General features: G+C 38.5%; 1 protein-coding gene across 8 annotated transcripts in view; it reads right to left on the minus strand.

The window, feature by feature from the left end:
* The window catches only part of CADPS (calcium dependent secretion activator), a 474,621-nt gene that overhangs the window by 109,634 nt on the left and 343,691 nt on the right, over positions 1-21,296 (minus strand). For 6 of the 8 annotated variants that reach the window (XM_059937688.1, XM_059937691.1, XM_059937689.1 and 3 more), the window contains 3 exons: positions 17,558-17,659; positions 15,760-15,823; positions 15,230-15,353 (listed from right to left, as the gene is read on the minus strand). In XM_059937688.1, the coding sequence (XP_059793671.1) occupies positions 15,230-15,353; positions 15,760-15,823; positions 17,558-17,659 (290 nt within the window). Of the gene's footprint in view, positions 1-11,937; positions 11,956-12,789; positions 12,859-15,229; positions 15,354-15,759; positions 15,824-17,557; positions 17,660-21,296 lie in introns of all 8 variants that reach the window. The other 2 variants (XM_059937683.1, XM_059937685.1) reach the window with 2 other exon arrangements.

Below are 21,296 nucleotides of genomic sequence, written 5' to 3' on the forward strand. Positions count from 1 at the left end.
ATGCATTTCCTAGCTACATAGGCCAAAAATGACCTTTTCTTGCTTAAGCTATTTAAGGTTGTTGTTGCTGTTGTTGTTTTTGAGCACTTGCTCTAGCAAAAATACTGATTTAATAGTACTATTAAATATTCACCCAGCCCCCAAATAAACTTTCACATATATGGCCACAAGCTCTTTGGGACAGGATCTTGGGGCATCTGGAAGGATGATGAGCAGGGGCAAACACTTCAACAAGGCCCAGGGACATCCCAGACAGTTCTACTTGGGAACCAGCCCTTTACCTCCATGACATCCTCCTCCCTGCCATGCATCAAAGACCCCGGCCTAGGTGAAATCCCCATGTGCTGCATTCCTGCAGCATCTTGCATCATCTCCCTCCACAGCACAGTCACCAGATGAAATTACTTGTTTTATGCCTGTGTTCTCCAGTTTATTTGGAGCTCCCCAAGGGTAGGGACCTCGGTTGCTTTTCCTCATTGCTCCCTCCCCTGGTGCCTGGCACAGGTCCTGGAACTTAGTGGGTGTTTAACAAATATATGTGGAACTATATTGCAATGTTTTATTTTGGAATTTATGATAAAGAGATAAATCAGCTGCCTCTTCTATTCTGCTAACATCCAAACTGCAACCCCTGCCTCAGCAGCTTCAGCATCACCTAAGAGTTTGTCAGATCTCCAGGCTCCACACCAGATCTACCAAATCAGAATCTACATCTTAACAAGATCCCCGGAGATTTGTATAAACATCAAATTTGGAGAAGCATTGTTTTATATTCCATTTCTGAAATCAAATAATATGTCTATATTGCACATTTGGATTTGGAGGTTTCCTTTTAAATAACAACACACAAATAATAACATATAATTTTATGTTTATAATAATAACATATATAAAATTATATCTCTATAGATAGACAGATAGATAGTAATATGCCAGGCACTGTGTTAAGAGCTTTGTTTGGAATATGTGTTTTAATCTTTGCAACAATCCTTTGGGAGGAGGAACCATTATTAACCCCTTTGACAGAAGATAAAAGGGAGACTTAAAGAGGTTAAAAAACTCATTGGAGCCAAGATTGTGATTTAAATTTTTGGTATAACAGATCCTGAGTGCTCAGGCTGGTCCTGGGGTACTGTTTTCTTGGAGCTGTATGTTTAGGATTCTAGTGTGTGGATGCCTTTCTTCTTCAGCTGTCACACTGGAAGAGGCCAGTTACTAAATTGTGAGTGGGGCCAGTATCTCTTGGCTAAAAGACAAGGCAGCCTGGTGGCAGGGGCTGGAGGGGAGTGGGTATGTGTGAAGGCCCTAAATAGTGTGCAGGACCCCAGACTAGAGTCACTCACTGCCCATCTTATTTTGAAACTGGCTTCTTTTCTCTAAGCCTTGGTTTCCCCACCTGTCAAATGAAGCTCTGGGGTTCAGTGACTGCGAAACCCCTTTGTGGTGTTATAATTTTATCATTAATAATCACAGGTGTTTCATAGTATAGAAGTTGAAAGTGTGGGCTTTGGAATTAGGCTTGTGTTCAGATTCTGTCTCTACAACTAACCAGCTATGTGGCCTTGGACCCAGTTACTTAACATCTATTTCTATTTCTCTGTATTTCTGCAGACAACAGAGTGATTTCTTATTTCATGGAGTGTAAGAGGCACATTTTAACATTTCTGAAATTGGAAGCATCTTACATTTGATGGCGTGTCACAATTTAGTTGGCAGCATTATTTTATTCTTAGGAGTACATAAATTAATGGTGTGTCTTATAATTGATGGCTTTTAGATTCAATGAAATATGGTAATAAAATACTTATCTCATAGAATTGTTGTGAAAATTAAATGAGATATGCATGTATCTACTTGGCACATACTAAATTCTCAATAAATGACAGTTGCTATCATGATTATGATCGGCAGCGTGTCTTTTTCTTTTCTGGTAGAAGAGACATTAGTTTCATATTTATTGATTCGTGGCATATTGTTAACACATCCTCTCTTCCTCCAAGATCTTCCTTGGTGAGAGTGTTTGAAACATGTTTCTCCTTGCCCTCCTCATTTTTTATAAAGTATAGATGAGATCCTAGTCTACAGAATAATTTTGGCTTGGAAACCCTGATTTGTGTATCACTAAAACACGAAGGATGAAAAGAAAAACATTTAGTCCCTTGTGTATAAGATATGAAGCACGAGATGGTCTTCAATTTAGGATTTTAGGATGGCCTGGATCTTGCTGAGATGGATTTGCCCTCACTGGTTTCTTGGGTGGGTGCCTCCATACTGTGTGTGGTGAGTATCACAATCTTACTTGCCCCCTTTTTCTCCTTCTACTGGACTTGGACCTATAAGAAGTTTAATGGAGATGGGAAAAGATACAGAAACTCAACACTACAGAATCTGCTTGGAAGTCCTTTGGATGGATTTGGCTTGCTCTAGAAGGTTTCTGTCACTTGGGAAGAAAAGAAAAATCTTCAGTTCTTTGGCAATCTCAGGGAATCTCAACTGTCCTCAGAAGACTTCACAGGGGAGAGATTTTGGCAATTATCTGGTCCCAGAAAGGACTGCTCTGTTTTTTGGTGGTCTTCCTGAATTAAAAGTTGTATACTTTTGAATTCATCCACTGAGTGAAAGGGTATTATCCAATTGCCTGTCACATCAGCTGGAAAGACTGCATGGTGGAAAGAGACAAGCAAACAAACAAACAAAAAAGCATGGTGTTTGAATTTAGAATGATCTGGGTTCAAATCCTGCTGGAAAATGTCATTTATCCTTTCCAAAGCTCAGCCTCCTCATCTGTAAGAGGGGCAATAATGAAGCATTCTCCATGGAACTAAGGTAAAGAATGAATCAGATCACAATGTAAAGTCCTTAGCATAGTGCTTGGGCCCATGGGTAGACTGTCTGTCTGTCTGTCTGTCTATCTATCTATCTAATTTTGCAAATCCTTGCCATATTTGAAGGAAAAATTGTTTTATTTCAAGTTCCAGTAGAACTGTTCCGATGCTCAGAAAATTATGCAAGTATTTAGCCAAGAACTGAGGCAAAACAGCAATAGGAGTGTAGACTTTCTCAGAGCTTGCTGGGTTCACAACGTGCGATGGTTTAAATGGAAATGTATTTAAAATAATAGAATTCATTTACAGGAGTCACAGCTTTTCTCTTGTAGAGTAACAGCCTTTTACATTTTTTTTCTTGAGATACTGTAATTAAACTGAACATTTAATTTCTAATAATGCTACCAGACAGAAAGCATAAGCCCACCAAAATGCCATCTGCAGAGTCCCGGAGCCTTGCAAAACACAGCCTGACCGAAGGACTCTGCAGCTGTCTGTATTTCACCCCGATTTGTACATGTAACTCCAGCTGTGCCGGGCCACCTGCACGCATTCAGTTTTGCATACCTATCCAGCGATTCAGGCTTTGTTTCCCTCAAAGGAAATTGAAAAGGGAGGGGGAGGGTAAGAAAAAAGATGTAAAGATTGGGAAAGAAGTGATTATGATTTCGATTAGGACTGAGATCTACTTTGCCAAGAAGAGGCCTTGGATGTACCAAGCTTCAAACCCAACTCTGCTTTGACCTTAACTTTTAGGTACAGTTTTACTCTCTTCCTCCTCCTCCATCCTTTCTCTCCATCCCAACCAGTATGATTTTTCTGGAGTGCAAAACACCAAGCCGTCGTCCCCTGGCTTGAAGACCTTTCAGTGGCTCTTTATCACCTTCGGAAGTGAGACATGTGGGATTTTTCTTGCGAAAAATCTGCATGCAAAAGTTGTTATAAAGCCAGGTGAAAAACCCTTGGACCATGAGAGACAGTCTGAACTCTGTATATGAAGGCACGTAAAGGTCTTGGAGATCCTGCCTCCTGCGTCCGTTGCCATCCTCAGCACCCACTCCTGCCATCATTTCACCCTGCTGTGCAGCCACATGGAATTATTACGGAGTAGTTCAGAGTGTGGCCTCTATCTGGCCTCAGATGCTGCCTCTGCTGACTTTTTTTTTTTTTTAACATCTTTATTGGAGTATAATTGCTTTATAATGGTGTGTTAGTTTCTGCTTGATAACAAAGTGAATCAGCTATACATATACATATATCCCCATATCCCCTCCCTCTTGCGTCTCCCTCCCACCCTCCCTATCCCACCCCTCTAGGTGGTCACAAAGCACCGAGCTGATCTCCCTGTGCTATGCGGCTGCTTCCCACTAGCTATCTATTTTACATTTGCTAGTGTATATATGTCCATGCCACTCTCTCACTTCGTCCCAGCTTACCCGTCCCCCTCCCCGTGTCCTCTAGTCCATTCTCTACGTCTGCGTCTTTATTCCTGTCCCGCCACTACATTCTTCAGAACCATTATTTTGTTTTTTTAGATTCCATATATATGTGTTAGCATACGGTATTTGTTTTTCTCTTTCTGACTTACTTCACTCTGTATGACAGTCTCTAGGTCCATCCACCTCACTACAAATAACTCAACTTCGTTTCTTTTAATGGCTGAGTAATATTCCATTGTATATATGTGCCACATCTTCTGTATCCATTCATCTCTAGATTGACACTTAGGTTGCTTCCATGTCCTGGCTATTGTAAATAGAGCTGCAATGAACATTTTGGTACATGACTCTTTTTGAATTATGGATTTCTCAGGGTATGTGCCCAGTAGTGGGATTGCTGGGTCATATGGTAATTATATTTTTAGTTTTTTAAGGAACCTCCATACTGTTCTCCATAGTGACTGTATCAATTTACATTCCCAGCAACAGTGCAGGAGGGTTCCTTTTTCTCCACACCCTCTCCAGCATTTACTGTTTGTAGATTTTTTGATGATGGCCATTTTGACCGGTATGAGGTGATACCTCATTGTAGCTTTGATTTGCATTTCTCTAATGATTAGTGATGTTGAGCATCCTTTCATGTGTTTGTTGGCAATCTGTATATCTTCTTTGCAGAAATGTCTATTTAGGTCTTCTGCTCATTTTTGGATTGGGTTGTTTGTTTTTTTGATATTGAGCTGCATGAGCTGCTTGTATATTTTGGAGATTAATCCTCTGTGGGTTGCTTTGTTTGCAAATATTTTCTCCCATTCTGAGGGTTATCTTTTCGTCTTGTTTATGGTTTCCTTTGCTGTGCAAAAGCTTTTAAGTTTCATTAGGTCCCATTTGTTCATTTTTGTTTTTATTTCCATTTCTCTAGGAGGTGGGTCAAAAAGGATTTTGCTGTGATTTATGTCATAGAGTGTTCTGCCTATGTTTTCCTCTAAGAGTTTGATAGTGTCTGGCCTTACATTTAGGTCTTTAATCTGTTTGGAGTTTACTTTTGTGTATGGTGTTAGGAAGTGTTCTAATTTCATTCTTTTACATGTAGTTGTCCAGTTTTCCCAGCACCACTTATTGAAGAGGCTGTCTTTTCTCCATTGTATACTCTTGACTCCTTTATTAAAAATAAGGTGACCATATGTGCATGGGTTTATCTCTGGGATTTCTATCCTGTTCCATTGATCGATATTTCTGTTTTTGTGCCAGTACCATACTGTCTTGATTACTGTAGCTTTGTAGTATAGTGTGAAGTCCAGGATCCTGATTCCTCCAGCTCCGTTTTTCTTCCTCAAGCTTGCTTTGGCTATTCGGGGTCTTTTGTGTTTCCATACAAACTGTGAACTTTTTTGTTCTACTTTTGTGAAAAATGTCATTGGTAGTTTGATAGGGATTGCACTGAATCTGTAGATTGCTTTGGGTAGTATAGTCATTTTCACAATGTTGATTCTTCCAATCCAAGAACATGGTCTATCTCTCCATCTGTTTGTATCATCTTTAATTTCTTTCATCAGTGTCTTATAGTTTTCTGCATACAGGTCCTTTTGTCTCCTTAGGTAGGTTTATTCCTAGGTATTTTATTCTTTTTGTAGCAATGGTAAATGGGAGTGTTTCCTTAATTTCTCTTTTAGATTTTTCATCGTTAGTGTATAGGAATCCAAGAGATTTCTGGCATTAATTTTGTATCCTGCTACTATACCAAATTCATTGATTAGCTCTAGTAGTTTTCTGGTAGCATCTTTACGATTCTCTATGTATAGTATCATGTCATCTGCAAACAGTGACAGTTTTACTTCTTCTTTTCCGATTTGGATTCCTTTTATTTCTTTTTCTTCTCTGATTGCTGTGGCTAAAACTTCCAAAACTATGTTGAATAACAGTGATGAGAGTGGGCAACCTTGCCTTCTTCCTGATCTTAGTGGAAATGGTTTCAGTTTTTCACCATTGAGAGCCATGTTGGCTGTGGATCTGTCGTATATGGCCTTTATTATGTTGAGGTAAGTTCCCTCTATGCCTACTTTCTGGAGGGTTTTTATCATAAATGAGTATTGAATTTTGTTGGAAGTTTTTTCTGCATCTTGAGATGATCATATGGTTTTTCTCCTTCAATTTGTTAATATGGTGTATCACATTGATTGATTTGCATATATTGAAGGATCCTTGCATTCCTGGGATAAATCCCACTTGAACATGATGTATGATCCTTTGAATATGCTGTTGGATTCTATTTGCTAGTATTTTGTTGAGGATTTTTGCATCTATATTCATCAGTGATATTGGCCTGTAGTTTTCTTTTATTGTGGCATCTTTGTCTGGTTTTGGTATCAGGGTGATGGTGGCCTCATGGAATGAGTTTGGGAGTGTTCCTCCCTCTGCTATATTTTGGAAGAACTTGAGAAGGATAGGTGTTAGCTCTTCTCTAAATGTTTGATAGAATTCACCTGTGAAGCCATCTGGTCCTGGGCTTTTGTTTGTTGGAAGATTTTTAATCAGTTTCAATTTCAGTGTTTGTGATTGATCTGTTTATATTTTCTATTTCTTCCTGGTTCAGTCTCGGAAGGTTGCGCTTTTCTAAGAATTTGTCCATTTCTTCCAGGTTGTCCTTTTTATTGGCATTTTATTGGCATAGAGTTGCTTGTAGTAATCTCTCATGATCCTTTGTATTTCTGCAGTGTCAGGTGTTACTTCTCCTTTTTCATTTCTATTGATTTGAGTCTTCTCCCTTTTTTTTCTTGATGAGTCTAGCTAATGGTTTATCAATTTTGTTTATCTTCTCAAAGAACCAGCTTTTAGTTTTACTGATCTTTGCTATTGTTTCCTTCATTTCTTATTCATTTATTTCTGATCTGATCTTTATGATTTTCTTTCCTTCTGCTAACTTTGGGGTTATTTTGTTCTTCTTTCTCTAATTGCTTTAGGTGTAAGGTTAGCTTGTTTATTTGAGATGTTTCTTGTTTCTTGAGGTAGGATTGTATTGCTATAAACCTCCCTCTTAGAACTGCTTTTGCTGCACCCCATAGGTTTTGGGTTGTCATGTTTTCATTCTCATGTGTTTCTAGCTATTTTTGATTTCCTCAGTGATCTCTTGGTTATTTAGTAGTGTATTGTTTAGCCTCCATGCGTTTGTATTTTTTGCAGATTTTTTTCCTGTAATTGACATCTAGTGTCATAGTGCTGTGATTGGAAAAGATACTTGATACGATTTCAATTTTCTTAAATTTACCGAGGCTTGATTTGTTACCCAAAATATGATCTATCCTGGAGAATGTTCCATGAGCACTTGAGAAGAAAGTGTAATCTGCTGTTTTTGGATGGAATGCCCTATAAATATCAATTAGGTCCATTTTGTTTAATGTATCATTTAAAGCTTGTGTTTCCTTATTTATTTTCATTTTGGATGATCTGTCCATTGGTGAAAGTGGGGTGCTAAGTCCCCTACTACGATTGTGTTACTGTCAATTTCCCCTTTTATGGCTGTTAGCATTTATTTGCCTTAGGTATTGAGGTGCTCCTGTGTTGAGTGCATAAATATTTATAATTGTTATATCTTCTTCTTGGATTGATCCCTTGATCATTATGTACTGTCCTCTTTGTCTCTTGTAATAGTCTTTATTTTAAAGTCTATTTTGTCTGATATGAGAATTGCTACTCCTGCTTTCTTTTGATTTCCATTTGCATGGAATATCTTTTTCCATGCCCTCACCTTCAGTCTGTGTGTGTCCCTAGGTCTGAAGTGGGTCTCTTGTAGACAGTATATATACGGGTCTTGTTTTTGTATCCATTCAGCCAGTCCATGTCTTTTGGTTGGATCATTTAATCCATTTACATTTAAGGTAGTTATCAATATGTATGTTCCTATTCCCATTTTCTTAAATGTTTTGGGTTTATTATTGTAAGTCTTTTCCTTCTCTTGTGTTTCCTGCCTAGAGAAGTTCCTTTAGCATTTGTTGTAGAGCTGGTTTGGTGGTGCTGAATTCTCTTAGCTTTTGCTTGTCTGTAAAGGTTTTAATTTCTCTTGTCGAATCTGAATGAGATCCTTGCTGGGTAGAGTAATCTTGGTTGTAGGTTTTTCCCTTTCATCACTTTAAATATGTCCTGCCATTCCCTTCTGGCTTGCAGAGTTTCTGCTGAAACATCAGCTGTTAACCTTATGGGGATTCCCTTGTATATTAGTTGTTGCTTTTCCCTTGCTACAATTTAATTGTGTTTAATTTTTGATAGTTTGATTAATATGTGTCTTGGCATGTTTATCCTTGGATTTATCCTGTATGGGACTCTCTGGGCTTCCTGGACTTGATTGACTATTTCCTTTCCCATATTAAGGAAGTTTTCAACTATAATCTCTTCAAATATTTTCTCAGTCCCTTTCTTTTTCTCTTCTTCTTCTGGGACCCCTATAATCTGAATGTTGGTGCATTTAATGTTGTCCCAGAGGTCTCTGAGACTGTCCTCAATTCTTTTCATTCTGCTCTGCAGTAGTTATTTCCACTATTTTATCTTCCAGGTCACTTATCCGTTCTTCTGCCTCAGTTATTCTGCTATTGATTCCTTCTAGAGAATTTTTAATTTCATTTATTGTGTTGTTCATCATTGTTTGTTTGCTCTTTAGTTCTTCTAGGTCCTTGTTAAACGTTTCTTGTATTTTCTCCATTCTATTTCCAAGAATTTGGATCATCTTTCCTATCATTACTCTGAATTCTTTTTCGGGTAGACAGCCTATTTCCTCTTCATTTATTTGGTCTGGTGGGTTTTTACCTTGTTCCTTTATCTGCTGTGTGTTTTTCTGTCTTCTCATTTTGCTTAACTTACTGTGTTTGGGGTCTCCTTTTCACAGGCTGCTGTTCGTAGTTCCCATTGTTTTTGGTGTCTGCTCCCAGTGGGTAAGGTTGATTCAGTGGGTTGTGTAGGCTTCCTGGTGGAGGGGACTAGTGCCTGTGTTCTGGTGGATGAGGCTGGATCTTGTCTTTGTGGTGGGCAGGACTGCGTCCGGTGGTGTGTTTTGGGGTGTCTGTGACCTTATTATGATTTTAGGCAGCCTCTCTGCTAATGGGTGGGGTTGTGTTCCTGTCTTGCTAGTTGTTTGGCATAGTGTGTCCAGCACTGTAGCTTGCTGGTCATTGAGTGGAGCTGGGTGTTAGCATTGAGATGGAGATCTCTGGGAGAGCTCTCGCCATTTGATATTACGTTGGGCCTGGAGGTCTCTGGTGGACCAGTGCCCTGGACTCAGCTCTCCCACCTCAGAGGCTCAGATCTGACACCAGCCAGAGCACCAAGACCCTGTCAGCCACATGGCTCAGAAGAAAAGGGAGGGAAAAGAAAGAAAGAAAGAAAATAAATATATAAAATAAAGTTATTAAAATAGAAAAAAATTATTAAAAATAAAGAAATAAAAAAGTAATTAAAAAAAAGAGAGAGAAAGAAAGAAGAGAGCAACCAAACCAAAAAACAAATCCACCAATGATAACCAGAGCTAAAAATGATACTAAAAAACAAACAAAAAAGAAACCAAAACAACTGGACAGTCAGAACCCTAGGACAAATGGCAAAAGCAAAGCTATACAGACAAAATCACACAAAGCAGCATACACATACACACTCACAAAAAGAGAAAAAGGAAAAAAATATATATTAAAAAAAAAAGGAAGAGAGCAACCAAATCAATAAACAAATCTACCAATGATAATAAGCTCTAAATACTAAACTAAGATAAACATAAAACCAGAAACAAATTAGATGCAGAAAGCAAACCCCAAGGCTATAGTTGCTCCCATAGTCCACCACCTCAATTTTGGGATGATCTGTTGTCTATTCAGGTATTCCACAGATGCAGGGTACATCAAGTTGACCGTGGAGATTTAATCCGCTGCTCCTGAGGCTGCTGGGAGAGATTTCTCTTTCTCTTCTTTGTTTGCACAGCTCCTGGGGGTCAGCTTTGGATTTGGCCCTGCCTCTGTGTGTAGGTCGCCTGAGGGCATCTTTTGGGAAGTCTGAGGTCTTATGCCAGCATTCAGTAGGTGTTCCGTAGGAGTTGTTCCATATGTAGATGTAGTTTCGATGTATTTGTGGGGAGGAAGGTGATCTCCACGCCCTACTGCTCTGCCATCTTGAAGGCTTGCCCAATTATTTTTCTTTTTCTTCTTTTTTTTTTCCCATGAGGACCTTGGCGTTGACCACATCACGTGCTCAGGCCATCACATGCCTGGGTGCTCCAGCTCTGCTTACTCTTAAGAAGACTCTAGTTTCACTTAATCTTCTAGGAGTGTGTTATTTAACCTCTCCATATCTCAGTTTGCTCATGTCTAAAATGGGAATAATAGTAGTAGCTACCGCAGAAGGGGTTTTGAGGATTAAATGAGTGAATATACATAAAGTGCTTAGAGTTGTACCTGGCATGTAATACACACTTAATAAGCTTTAGCTATTTTTATTAACTCTACGGTTTTATGTATTTGCACATATTACTCTCTTTATCTAGGGTGCCTCTCCACTTTCCAATCCCACCTCCTTTTCACTGAATCTATTTCGTCTTTCAAGACGAAGTCCAAGCTTGCCATTCTTGTGAAGACTTCCATGGTTTTCTGACAAGGCCCTCTTACATACAACTCTATACCAATCAGTGTTGCTGCGTACTGAATTTGTAATTTACACTTATACACCTATTGACACATATGCTCCATAAGGGTAACAGCTGTTTCCTCTTGTTTACATAGTCCCTGGCTTTTACCACTGTACCTGGCACATGGTAGTCTCCCACTAAGCACTTGTCTAATGAATGAATGAATTAATGAGTGAATGAATAAATGAACACCTTTCCTTCCAGGGAGAAAAAGGCCTGTATGCCTTGAACACAGGTTTGTGAGTCTTCAAATACTTATTGCTAGCCTGGTGCTTGGCACCTGCTCAAAAATGCTTTCTGAACTGATTGGAAATGCATTCAATTCTAATCAGATGATAATTATCTTTGGAGAATCCTTTAGACCTTAAAACCATGATCCATACTATATATTTATTAAAGTTTTAAGTTCGAGCTTTCCTCAAAATATACTCAGAAGTTTGGGGACCAAACAAGAAGGAAATTGCCAAAGCCAGAAAACATTTAAGGGCTTTCCTCTCATGAAACTTCTAGCAACGGCCCCTGTTTAGCCACCTGTGCGTGCATCCTGCCTCATCACGTGATACATACAAGAACAACACGGACACAGCTCCTCTCTGCCTTGGCCGAGAAACATTCACCAAAGAACACAAACTTCTCAATAGGGCAGAAAACAGGAAAAAGAAATGAAAAACAAAGAGGAAGATTAGTTTGCTTCAGTCACTGTTTTTTTTAAAAAAGCACATGAGGCCAAATCACTGGAATCCTGAAACCAAAGATGAAATGAAGCTCCACAGCAAACCAGGGTTCTGTTCCTTCAAAACTTATGCCTTTACAGAAATTCTGCTCTATAGAGGTCAATATCTAGTGGGCATGAGATATAGTTAGACAGCACAAATTAACTCCTTAAGTATTACTGCGACTCCACATCAGTCTTTGGGAGTACATACGTTAAGGAGCTATTAAAAAACAAAGACAGAAACAAAAACTAAATATAACTCAACAGTCCTGATGGTTTATAATGCATATACAATTGGTTCACCTGCGTCCTTTTGATTCTCTATTTGAAAGAGAAAGCACGACAAGGAGAGAAGAGAGAGAGAAACAAGAACACATATGCAAGGATTAATGAGCAAGTGAACCAAAATGCCCCCCACTTATGTGTGATAAATGATATTGGAAAGAAAAAGTTGCCCTTGAGTTCCCACCGCCCAGAAGTGTGGGGTCAATGCTGCACAAATAGAAAATTAGTCAAATTAAGTTTAATATGAAATCAAGCTGTGAAACATACATGAACTCTCCAAGTGACAACTAAGTCATATGTTCTAGCCAGAACTTAGAGGACGAGGACAACTCCAAATCTCCAGAAAGAACAAGAAAAAGCTTCCCAGTTTGCGAGAACAGACAGGAGGCATATAAGATCTAACTTTTACAGAGAATGGACCACCCTGTGTGATCTACCCACAACAGTTTGACATCTTAAACATGGAAAAGAAAGCACGGTTTTGCCCCAACTGTCCTTTATCTGACACCTAACACATTGCTCCCCACCTAGCTGCTACCTTTTGATTGTGTACCAGTGACAAGCACTTTACAAATTGGGGTTACACACAAGCAAAGTAAAAATGCATTCAGGTCACAGACAGAGAATAACTGAAAAACTTACAGACAAATCTGAGTTTATCACAAACAAATGGCTTAATTGTCTAACCTGTGTTAGGCTGATAAAAGTGACTGGACTTCTCACACTGGGTTTCACAGACAGAATCAACAGACAAGCCAATGCTAAAAAACTTGAAGCAAGGAGAGTGAGTTGGTTTGGATCTGAATTTTCTTGAAATAATGAAAACAGAAAGAGTGAAGACAGCATGGCGAGGAGGTGGTAGGTACTCACGAATGGTTAAATCCATCACTTGGGAGGCCAAGCAGAAGACAGGATGCTCATACATTTCTCTCTTTTTCCCTATAAAAGAGGATTTGGGCATGCAAGAGGCTTAGGTCAGAGGTCAAGAGGTTATAGGTCATAGGTTAGAGGAAAACGTTACATTAGCTCAAAGGAAAATAGCCACAGACTATTCTGGGATAAACACAGGATAAAAGAAAAAGGAGTTTCAAAATTGGAGATCTACTGGATTAACCATTCAGCATGCCGTGAGTCACGAGAGAGATTGTGACTATGATTTTACACCTCTCTTTAGAATTATTTGCAAGAATACAATGACCGAAAACATCATGAATAAAGGGAAACAGAATTTCATTGATTGAAGGCTCCAAGATACTAAGGATTTCAGACTTTAGTATCTAAGGCTCTTGAGGTATTTCTTCATAAACATAGTCTCCAGCAATATTACTACAACTTCTTTCCAACATTCTCAGGGAACTAAGCTGTTAATGGTCACAGAGAATCTCAAATGTCAAAATGCAAGATTTCTTTGCCGGGGGTAGGATCAGAACCTTGTAAAAGAAAGTTGTCTGGTAGTAATATCTTTAAAGCTGCCATGTCTCAGCCTATGGTGGACTATGTTCATGAAAGAAAACCTGATACATGCAGCCAGAGGATGTTGGGTTGTCTGAATTAACAATCCCAGCATGCTTTGAAATTGGTGTCACAGCCACTTTTGCAGGGGTAACGTCAAAAAGTGGCTGAGCCAATCACGGACAAGGAAGGAGAGAAGCGGAAGAGAGCAGGTAGTGTGGAATGAGGTACTTCTCTGAAAAGAGAGTTGGAAAAAAAAGATTGGTTTCTTCAAAGAATCCCCAGCCCTAAAAGTCACAGTGCAAAAGATAATTAACACAACCAAGAAGAATTGAGGCACAAAAGGAAATTACAGACCAGCTGATCTACTTCAGAAATGAATGCATTTTTACTTACAGATCTTAAAGTTTGTTTTTGGATATATTTATCTGAAAGAAGAGAGAGATCTTACCAAAAGACTAGTCATAGCTAGACCAAGACCTACACACGAGGCAGCAGACGTGGCAACAGAACGTTTCTTGATCCCATCCCATCCCTGGCCTGGCCTAGAATTACTAGGTACCCGGTTGACTTTAACAAATACAACCAATCATTATGTCCTGTGAAGGTAAATGCTGGAATCATTATTTGCTAATATAGCCCTTTAACGATCTCCTTGTTCCTCTATTTTTGTCACTCATTACCAAGTCAAGAGTTGATAAACATCCTTTTAGTGCCCAATTCTTAAGTGTTTCTCCCTGGATGCATAACAACGAATTCATTACCACTGGTACACAATTTGCATCGTCAGACAGACAAAAGTGAGAGAGGGAGGACATGGAATGTACAGAACACTGCGTATTTGACATGATCTTAACCTAATTCTCTAAGGAAACAAGGACTTTGCCAAGGTAAGTGATGGGGTTTTGGTAGTTGATTAGGTCTCTCTTATTTTTTTTTTTCCCAGTCATGTCCTGAAGGCAGACTATGGGTATTTGCTGGTTTTGTTTGGGTGTTTCACATGAGAGAACATCAGATTCCAGAATGCGGACACATTGAGTTTTGCACACAGAACTTCCACATTTATACACTTACACCACGGTCAAGTTGGGTGTGGTTTTCACATCACCCTATAGCAGCCAACAGGGTAACAATGAAAAGTGATTAATATCTTTGCAAATGAACAGGTCCCAAAGAACCATATCTTCTCAAGTAGAGTGGACTCAAAGTGCCTTTGGGCGATTACTTGGTCATTAGTGACCACTTCCCTAAAACTTGAGAGGGCACTTCCCTAAAACTTGAGGAGGGATAACAACCATCCTAGGTTTGGAGTAACAAGATTGAATAAGATCTAAAGCAAACCAGGAGCCATCAGAGACAGCTGAATACTAACCTGCCATCAAGTTTGAAAAGCTACCGAGAGACAAGATACGTTCAAGAGACAAGAAAGAGAGGCAAAATCTTGATGTTGCTTTATTCAATTCCTGTTTTACTTCCAATGCTATCAACAGTGGACAACAAACTGTTTAGTTTTCCTCTATTTAAAGAAGGTAGCCACCCTACAGAACTCTTTCATAGAAAAACATTAGCCACAGAGCAAAGTCAGGGCCAACACAGCCTCTTGGAAGGACCTTAGTTGTCTGATAACATCCTATATTCAAAATCCTTCCCTACAAAGACCGTTTCCTGAGCCCCTGTGCCTTCAACCATTTATGTGGCCACAGCTGAGGAAGCTATCCCATTTCAAGTGCTTTCAAGTTTCAGCTTAACATATAGAGATGGGCCACTGTTTTCTGGTGCCCATCGGAAAAGAGAGAGACTTCCCTAGGGAGGCATACCAAAATTTAAATTAAAAATTGGGGGCAGACGGGGGCCTTACCTTCGATTTTGGCATACTCTGACAGCCGAGAATAGTTGACTAAAGCAGCCTGCTCTAGACATTTACGGATGACTGTTTTCACCTCCTCTTGTGGTACTGGGGTAACAATATCTTTCATCAAGACCTATAGGTGGAAAAACTAGGTTCTTAAGATGGCTCAACGAAATGTGTTACTCATTTACGTTTAAAGAATTCAGTTTAAAATTAGTTGTGAATGCCTCTTTGCAACTTAACATGGATTGAGCGCCATTGTTAAAGAGAAAAAATTCCAGTGCACAGTTCGGATGTCAAAGCCTGTCCATGAATCATGGAAGGGCAAGGAGCGTATCTTCAATATATCCTAACTATTTGAGAGTCTGGAGATAAAATATCTAGAATTTTGGCAGTTTCTTCATATTTATTCTGGTATTTGATGAATGGTAAACAAATCCTTTAGAAATGACAAACTAGGCCATTCAACCACAATATTTAATTACCATGATGTTTATGTCTCTGTGTAGATATCATTTGTCTTTTACTTTCATTCTTACCCTTTCCAAGAGTGAGAGGGTAGCTTTCAAAGCACCTTCAGGTCGACCAAATGGAAAGCAATACCTAAAAAGGACAGAAAAATGTTCAGGTTGCCTGAATCAATTACATTTTAGAATGAAATATGCTGTAACTTGATTCCTATGGCAACTCCCTCTGAGGAACAGAAAATGCTTTTTATTTTGTCACGTTGTGTTATGCTAATCTGAATTCACACCATATATGTGTGTATATAATGTATATATGTGTATGTGTGAATAATGACTAAAGAGAGACTCTGCAAATGTCTGCAGCAGAAAAGAATATTTCCAGTGATGACATAAGGCTCTGTTTAGATTTCTGTTGTGAAGGAGAACCATTTGTTAGCTCAAATGTGACCTTATATATAATTATTGAGACCAGACCGGCATTAAACAATATTAGTTGAAACAGGCTAAAATTCAAACACACTTACCTAAATCTCCAGAGGATTAAGATAGGAAATACAGGAGTGTATTTTGAGCAAATTCATGATTCTACTAAATGTCCTTCCTTGATTGTAGTTTTTAATTGTTATTTGATCTTTTGCTATTGGCAACGTATCTAGCATAGAGTGTGTGACCAGTAAAGGTTTATCCAGGAGGTTTTTGATGGCACAGATGGTACCTATGTCAGGTACCACTAAGAGTTCTAGTAACTATTTCAGGCTGTCATAAGTCTTTCAAGACACTCTTCCTCATGGTACAAAAGGAAAAGGATGGGCTATTGAAACCCAGACTATCCTATGTATGTATGCTATTTCTTCCACTTGCTGGCCGAGGGGCCTGGGGCAAGTTACTTAACTTCTCTCAACCTCGGTTTACTCCTTGTTTCAATGGGAATTACAATAACTACCTTACAAATTGTCCTGAGAATAAAAAAATAATAAGTTCATGCTTATCCAGCCTCTAGTTCCCTATATAGTGCACAGGATGCATTTAATAAATACGAAATATTTATATGCTATTATAAATGCTCTTACTATTGATGAGCTCCTATTCCAAGATCTCTGGTTCAGAACCACCAGTGCAGCATTAAAAATATCTAATTTATTCTAAGGGAGAAGTGGGCTGTATGGTGCAAGGCTCAAGCCCAGACCCGTCAGCTGTCTCGAGCATGTGGGGAAGTGAATGATCAGTCTGTCAAGGTGGAACCAAGATTCTTTCTTTCCCCACATAGCCCACTCATCCTGTTTTCAGGTAATGGAGAAGGTGGGGATGCTCTTCTGGGTACCACTGCCTTCCTTCCCTATGAGAAGTGATTCACAGGATTTTTCACTGTTGTATTTAAAAACCTTGAAGAGGCATCAAATTCAACATTTTAGTAGATGTTTTAGATAGACTGATGATCAGGGTCAGCTTACACAAAGAGGGCTTTGTTCTTTTAGTGGAAATAAAATGAACTTAAGATTTCAAAGTCTCCTGGATATTGGGGAACACTGTCTTGGTTGGCTTATTCATTCAGCTATTTCTTTCGTATTTTTTTTACTGAAGTATAGTTGGTTTACAATGGTGTGTGAGTTTCAGGTGTATAGCAAACTGATTCAGTTATATATATATATATTATATATATATTACATATATTCTTTCTCAGATTCTTTTCACTTATAGGTTATTAAAAAATATTGAGTATAGTTCTCTGTGCTATCCAGTAAGTCCTCATTCAGCTATTTCTAATATTTAGTGTGTCTCTGATAGATTTACAGTTTTAGAAAATCAAGCCCTTAATTTGCCCCTCTCCAGGCTCATCCTCCTAAAAAGCCCTTTAACCCCAGATCCTTACCTAAAATGTGTAATCTGATTTTCCAACAGAACTCGGAGTCTCTCTTTGATTTCTTCAAAACGTTCCTTTTCTTCAACAGTCACAGTTCCAATTCCATCAGGCCTGAAAGAAGACATGTCATGAGGTGACGGGAACCTCATATGCTGACACCATCAAATCAAATCTCTAGCAGGAGGAAACTGTCCATTTTAGAAGAACAACTACAGTGATCGATGTGACCTTAGGAGAAGTCCTGCTTTTTCAGTGCCAGCGACTAGAGGGGATGGGGTATTTTGAGGTTATCATTTGGAGACATTTGCAGAACTGTCGCTCATTTATTGTGAAATGGTAAAATGTACAAAGGGGTGGCTTGCAGGTTAAAGCCAACCTCTAGACCTGCTCTGTTTGGCTCACAGCCTTTTGAAATTTTGAACTGTTTGCCAACATTTTTTACATTAGGAAAGTTTTATGATACAATTCTCTTGCAAATTTGGAACAGCTGGCATTAATTGGAGAGGGGCAACAAACAGCTTCTTCCTTAGCTGAGGGAGGCACTCTCCTGGTCCATATCTCTAATTTACATTACCTGTCTCTCTTATCAGCACTTATGTTTGGGACTCCTGAACTATGCACACAAACTCCTATGAAAACCAGGAGTCTTGTAAGTGTCTATATTTCCCAAAGGTAAATGCTGTTAAATGACTCACTTTCCAGATTATAACTACAGATGTTCAGATTAATTTCACCACTCATGTATTAACTAAAGAACAAATTACAAGACATTGTACAAATTACAAGACCTTGATGAAAGAAACTGAAGAAAACTCAAATAAATGGAAAGATATCTTGTGTACATGGATTGTAAGAATTAATATAGTTAACATGTCTGTAATACCCAAAGCCATCTATAAATTCTATGCAATCCCTATCAAAATTCCAGTGGGATTTTTTTCACAGAAATAGAAAAAAAAAAAATCCTAAAATTTGTAAGGAACCACAAAAGCCCCAAATAACCAAAGGAATCCCGAGAAAGAACAAAGTTGGAGGAATCACAATTCCTGAATTCAAACTATATTACAAAGCTGTAGTAATGAAAACAGTATGGTACTGGCATAAAAACAAACATATAGACCAATGGAACAGAGTTGAGAGCCCAGAAATAAGCCCTCGCATGTATGGTCAACTAATATTTGACAAGGGAGCCAAGAATACTCAATGGGGAAAGGATAGTTTCTTCAATAAGTGGCCTTGGGAAAACTGGATATCCACATGCAAAAGAATGAAATTGGATCCTTATCTTAGAACATTCACAAAAAAGAACTCAAAATGGATTAAAGATTTAAATGTAAGACCTGAAGCTGTAAAAATCCTGGAAGGAAATACAGAGGGAAAGTTCTTTGAGTTCTTTGACAAGTTCTTGGCAATAATTTTTTTGAATATGACACCAAAGCACAAACAACAGAAGCAAAACAGACAAGACAAAAAAAGTGACACTTTAGCAAATTTAAAAGCTTCTGCATAGCAAAATGTAAAGACAACCTACAGCTGCCTAACACCTAAAGCTGGATGTCTCACTTAATAGTTTGTGACTTCTTTGAGACTCAGTTTCCTTATCTGTCAAACAAGGATAAAAACAGTCCTTCCTGAAGGTTTCTATAAGGGTTAATTAGCACATGGAACATGATAACACATACAAATCCCCTGGCACATAAGTGCTCAATAAATGTTTGCTATTGTTATTGCTAAAAAAAAGAGACAACCTATGGAATGAGAGAAAATATTTGCAAGCCATCTATTTGATAAGGGGTTAATATTCAAAATATAGAAGGAACTCTTAAAAAATAGAAAAACCTCCAAATAATTTGATTAAAAATAGGCAGAGGACATAGACTTTTTCCCAAAGAAGACATACAAATGGCCATTAGGTACATGAAAAGATGCTCAACATCATTAATCATCAAGGAAATACAAATCAAAACTGCAGTGAGATATCACCCCACACCTGCCAGAATGGCTGTTCTCAAAACAAGACAACAAATACGTGCTGGAGAGGCTGTGGAGAAAAATGAACCCTCGTGCACTGTTGGTGGGAAGGTAAACTGCTGCAGCCACTATGGAGACCAGTATGGAGGTTTCTCAAAAATTAAAAATAAAACTGCCATATGATCTAGCAATCCCACTTCTGGGTATGTATATGTACCTGAAAAAAACAAAATCAGTATCTTTTTTTTTTCTCATTTATTTTTTTATACAGCAGGTTCTTATTAGTTATCTATTTTATACATATTACTGTATCTATGTCAATCCCAATCTCCTAATTCATCCCACCACCATCACCCCCTTCACCCTCCGCTTTCCCCCTTTGGTGTCCATACGTTTGTTCTCTACATCTGGAAAATCACTATCTTGAAGATATATCTGCACCCCCATGTTAACTGCAGCATTACTTATAATAGCCAAGATAGGGAAACAACCTATGTTGTTTATTGACAATATTATCTATTGACAGATGAACTGAACGGATAAAGGATACATACACAGTGGAAAATTATTCAGCCACAAAAAGAAGGCATTATGCTAAGTGAAATAAATGAGACAGTAAGGTAAGCACTGATATGTGTATGATAAACACATATTACTTATATGTGGTATCTAAAGAAGCTGAACTCATAGAAATAGAGAGGAGAATGGTGGTTGCCAGAGGCTGGGGAGTGGGTGAAATGGGAAGATGTTGGTCAAAGGGTACAAACTTCCAGCTATAAGAGGAATAAGTTCTGGGGATCTAATATACCCTATGGTGACTATAATTAATAGTACTCTATTATTTACTTGAAAGCTGTCAAGAGAGTAGATCTTAAATGTTATACACACACACACACACACACACACACACACACACACACACACAGTAATTATATGAAACTAACCTTATGCAGTAATCATTTTACAATGTATCCGTGTATCAAATCATCCCATTGTACATCTTAAACTTACATATGGTATATGTTAACATCTCAATAAGGGTGGAAAAAGAACTAACCACATAGGCTATTTTTCAATCTTAGAGAACTACTGCTCATTTAATAAAAAGAATGACCCTGGCATAAATAAGTGAATTTCAGTTTAATCACAGTATTCTCATGTTTCTGAATTACCAATAGGTTCACACACATTTTCCTTATTTCCTTTGGCCCATTCAAGTTGAAAATACAAAGGAAGGCTGCATATTTATAGCCCAAATTTATCTGTGCCAAATTAGACGAAGGATAATCTGACCCATTCAAAGTCTTCAGCTCCCAGATCTTGTAGTGACTTGTTTTGACTACTGGCTGAGCCAGTTTGCAGATTGGTGCGTCACCATGAAACTTCTATTGGAACATTCTTCAGTTTGCAAATGCAAGTCATCTTGAGATCAAACAAATGGTCTTATTTATAGGCCTTCTCAAGGATCCAGCAGAAGTTGGGAAAATCCTGTATACTAGACCAGTCTGACTGCACAAAAGACTTGGCAAATGATAGCAGTGTACCTCCTGTTAGGGGTTTATTGGTCAGCTTCCCTTCTTTTTAAGTACTAAAAATGCCCTACTTGAAAAAAGAAAAAACTTCCCCTCACCCACTTTGTAGAAAATACCTGTAAATAGTAAAATCCTATACAGTCTATTTCTTCACACCCTCCTGAACTTAGAGGCAAAATGGTAAATATCAGGTAGGCTGTTGGAATCTATACACGTGTCCTTATTTTCAAATTTTCAGGAAAAAT

This window comes from Balaenoptera ricei, chromosome 11 (assembly GCF_028023285.1).
Source record: "Balaenoptera ricei isolate mBalRic1 chromosome 11, mBalRic1.hap2, whole genome shotgun sequence".
NCBI lineage: Eukaryota > Metazoa > Chordata > Mammalia > Artiodactyla > Balaenopteridae > Balaenoptera > Balaenoptera ricei.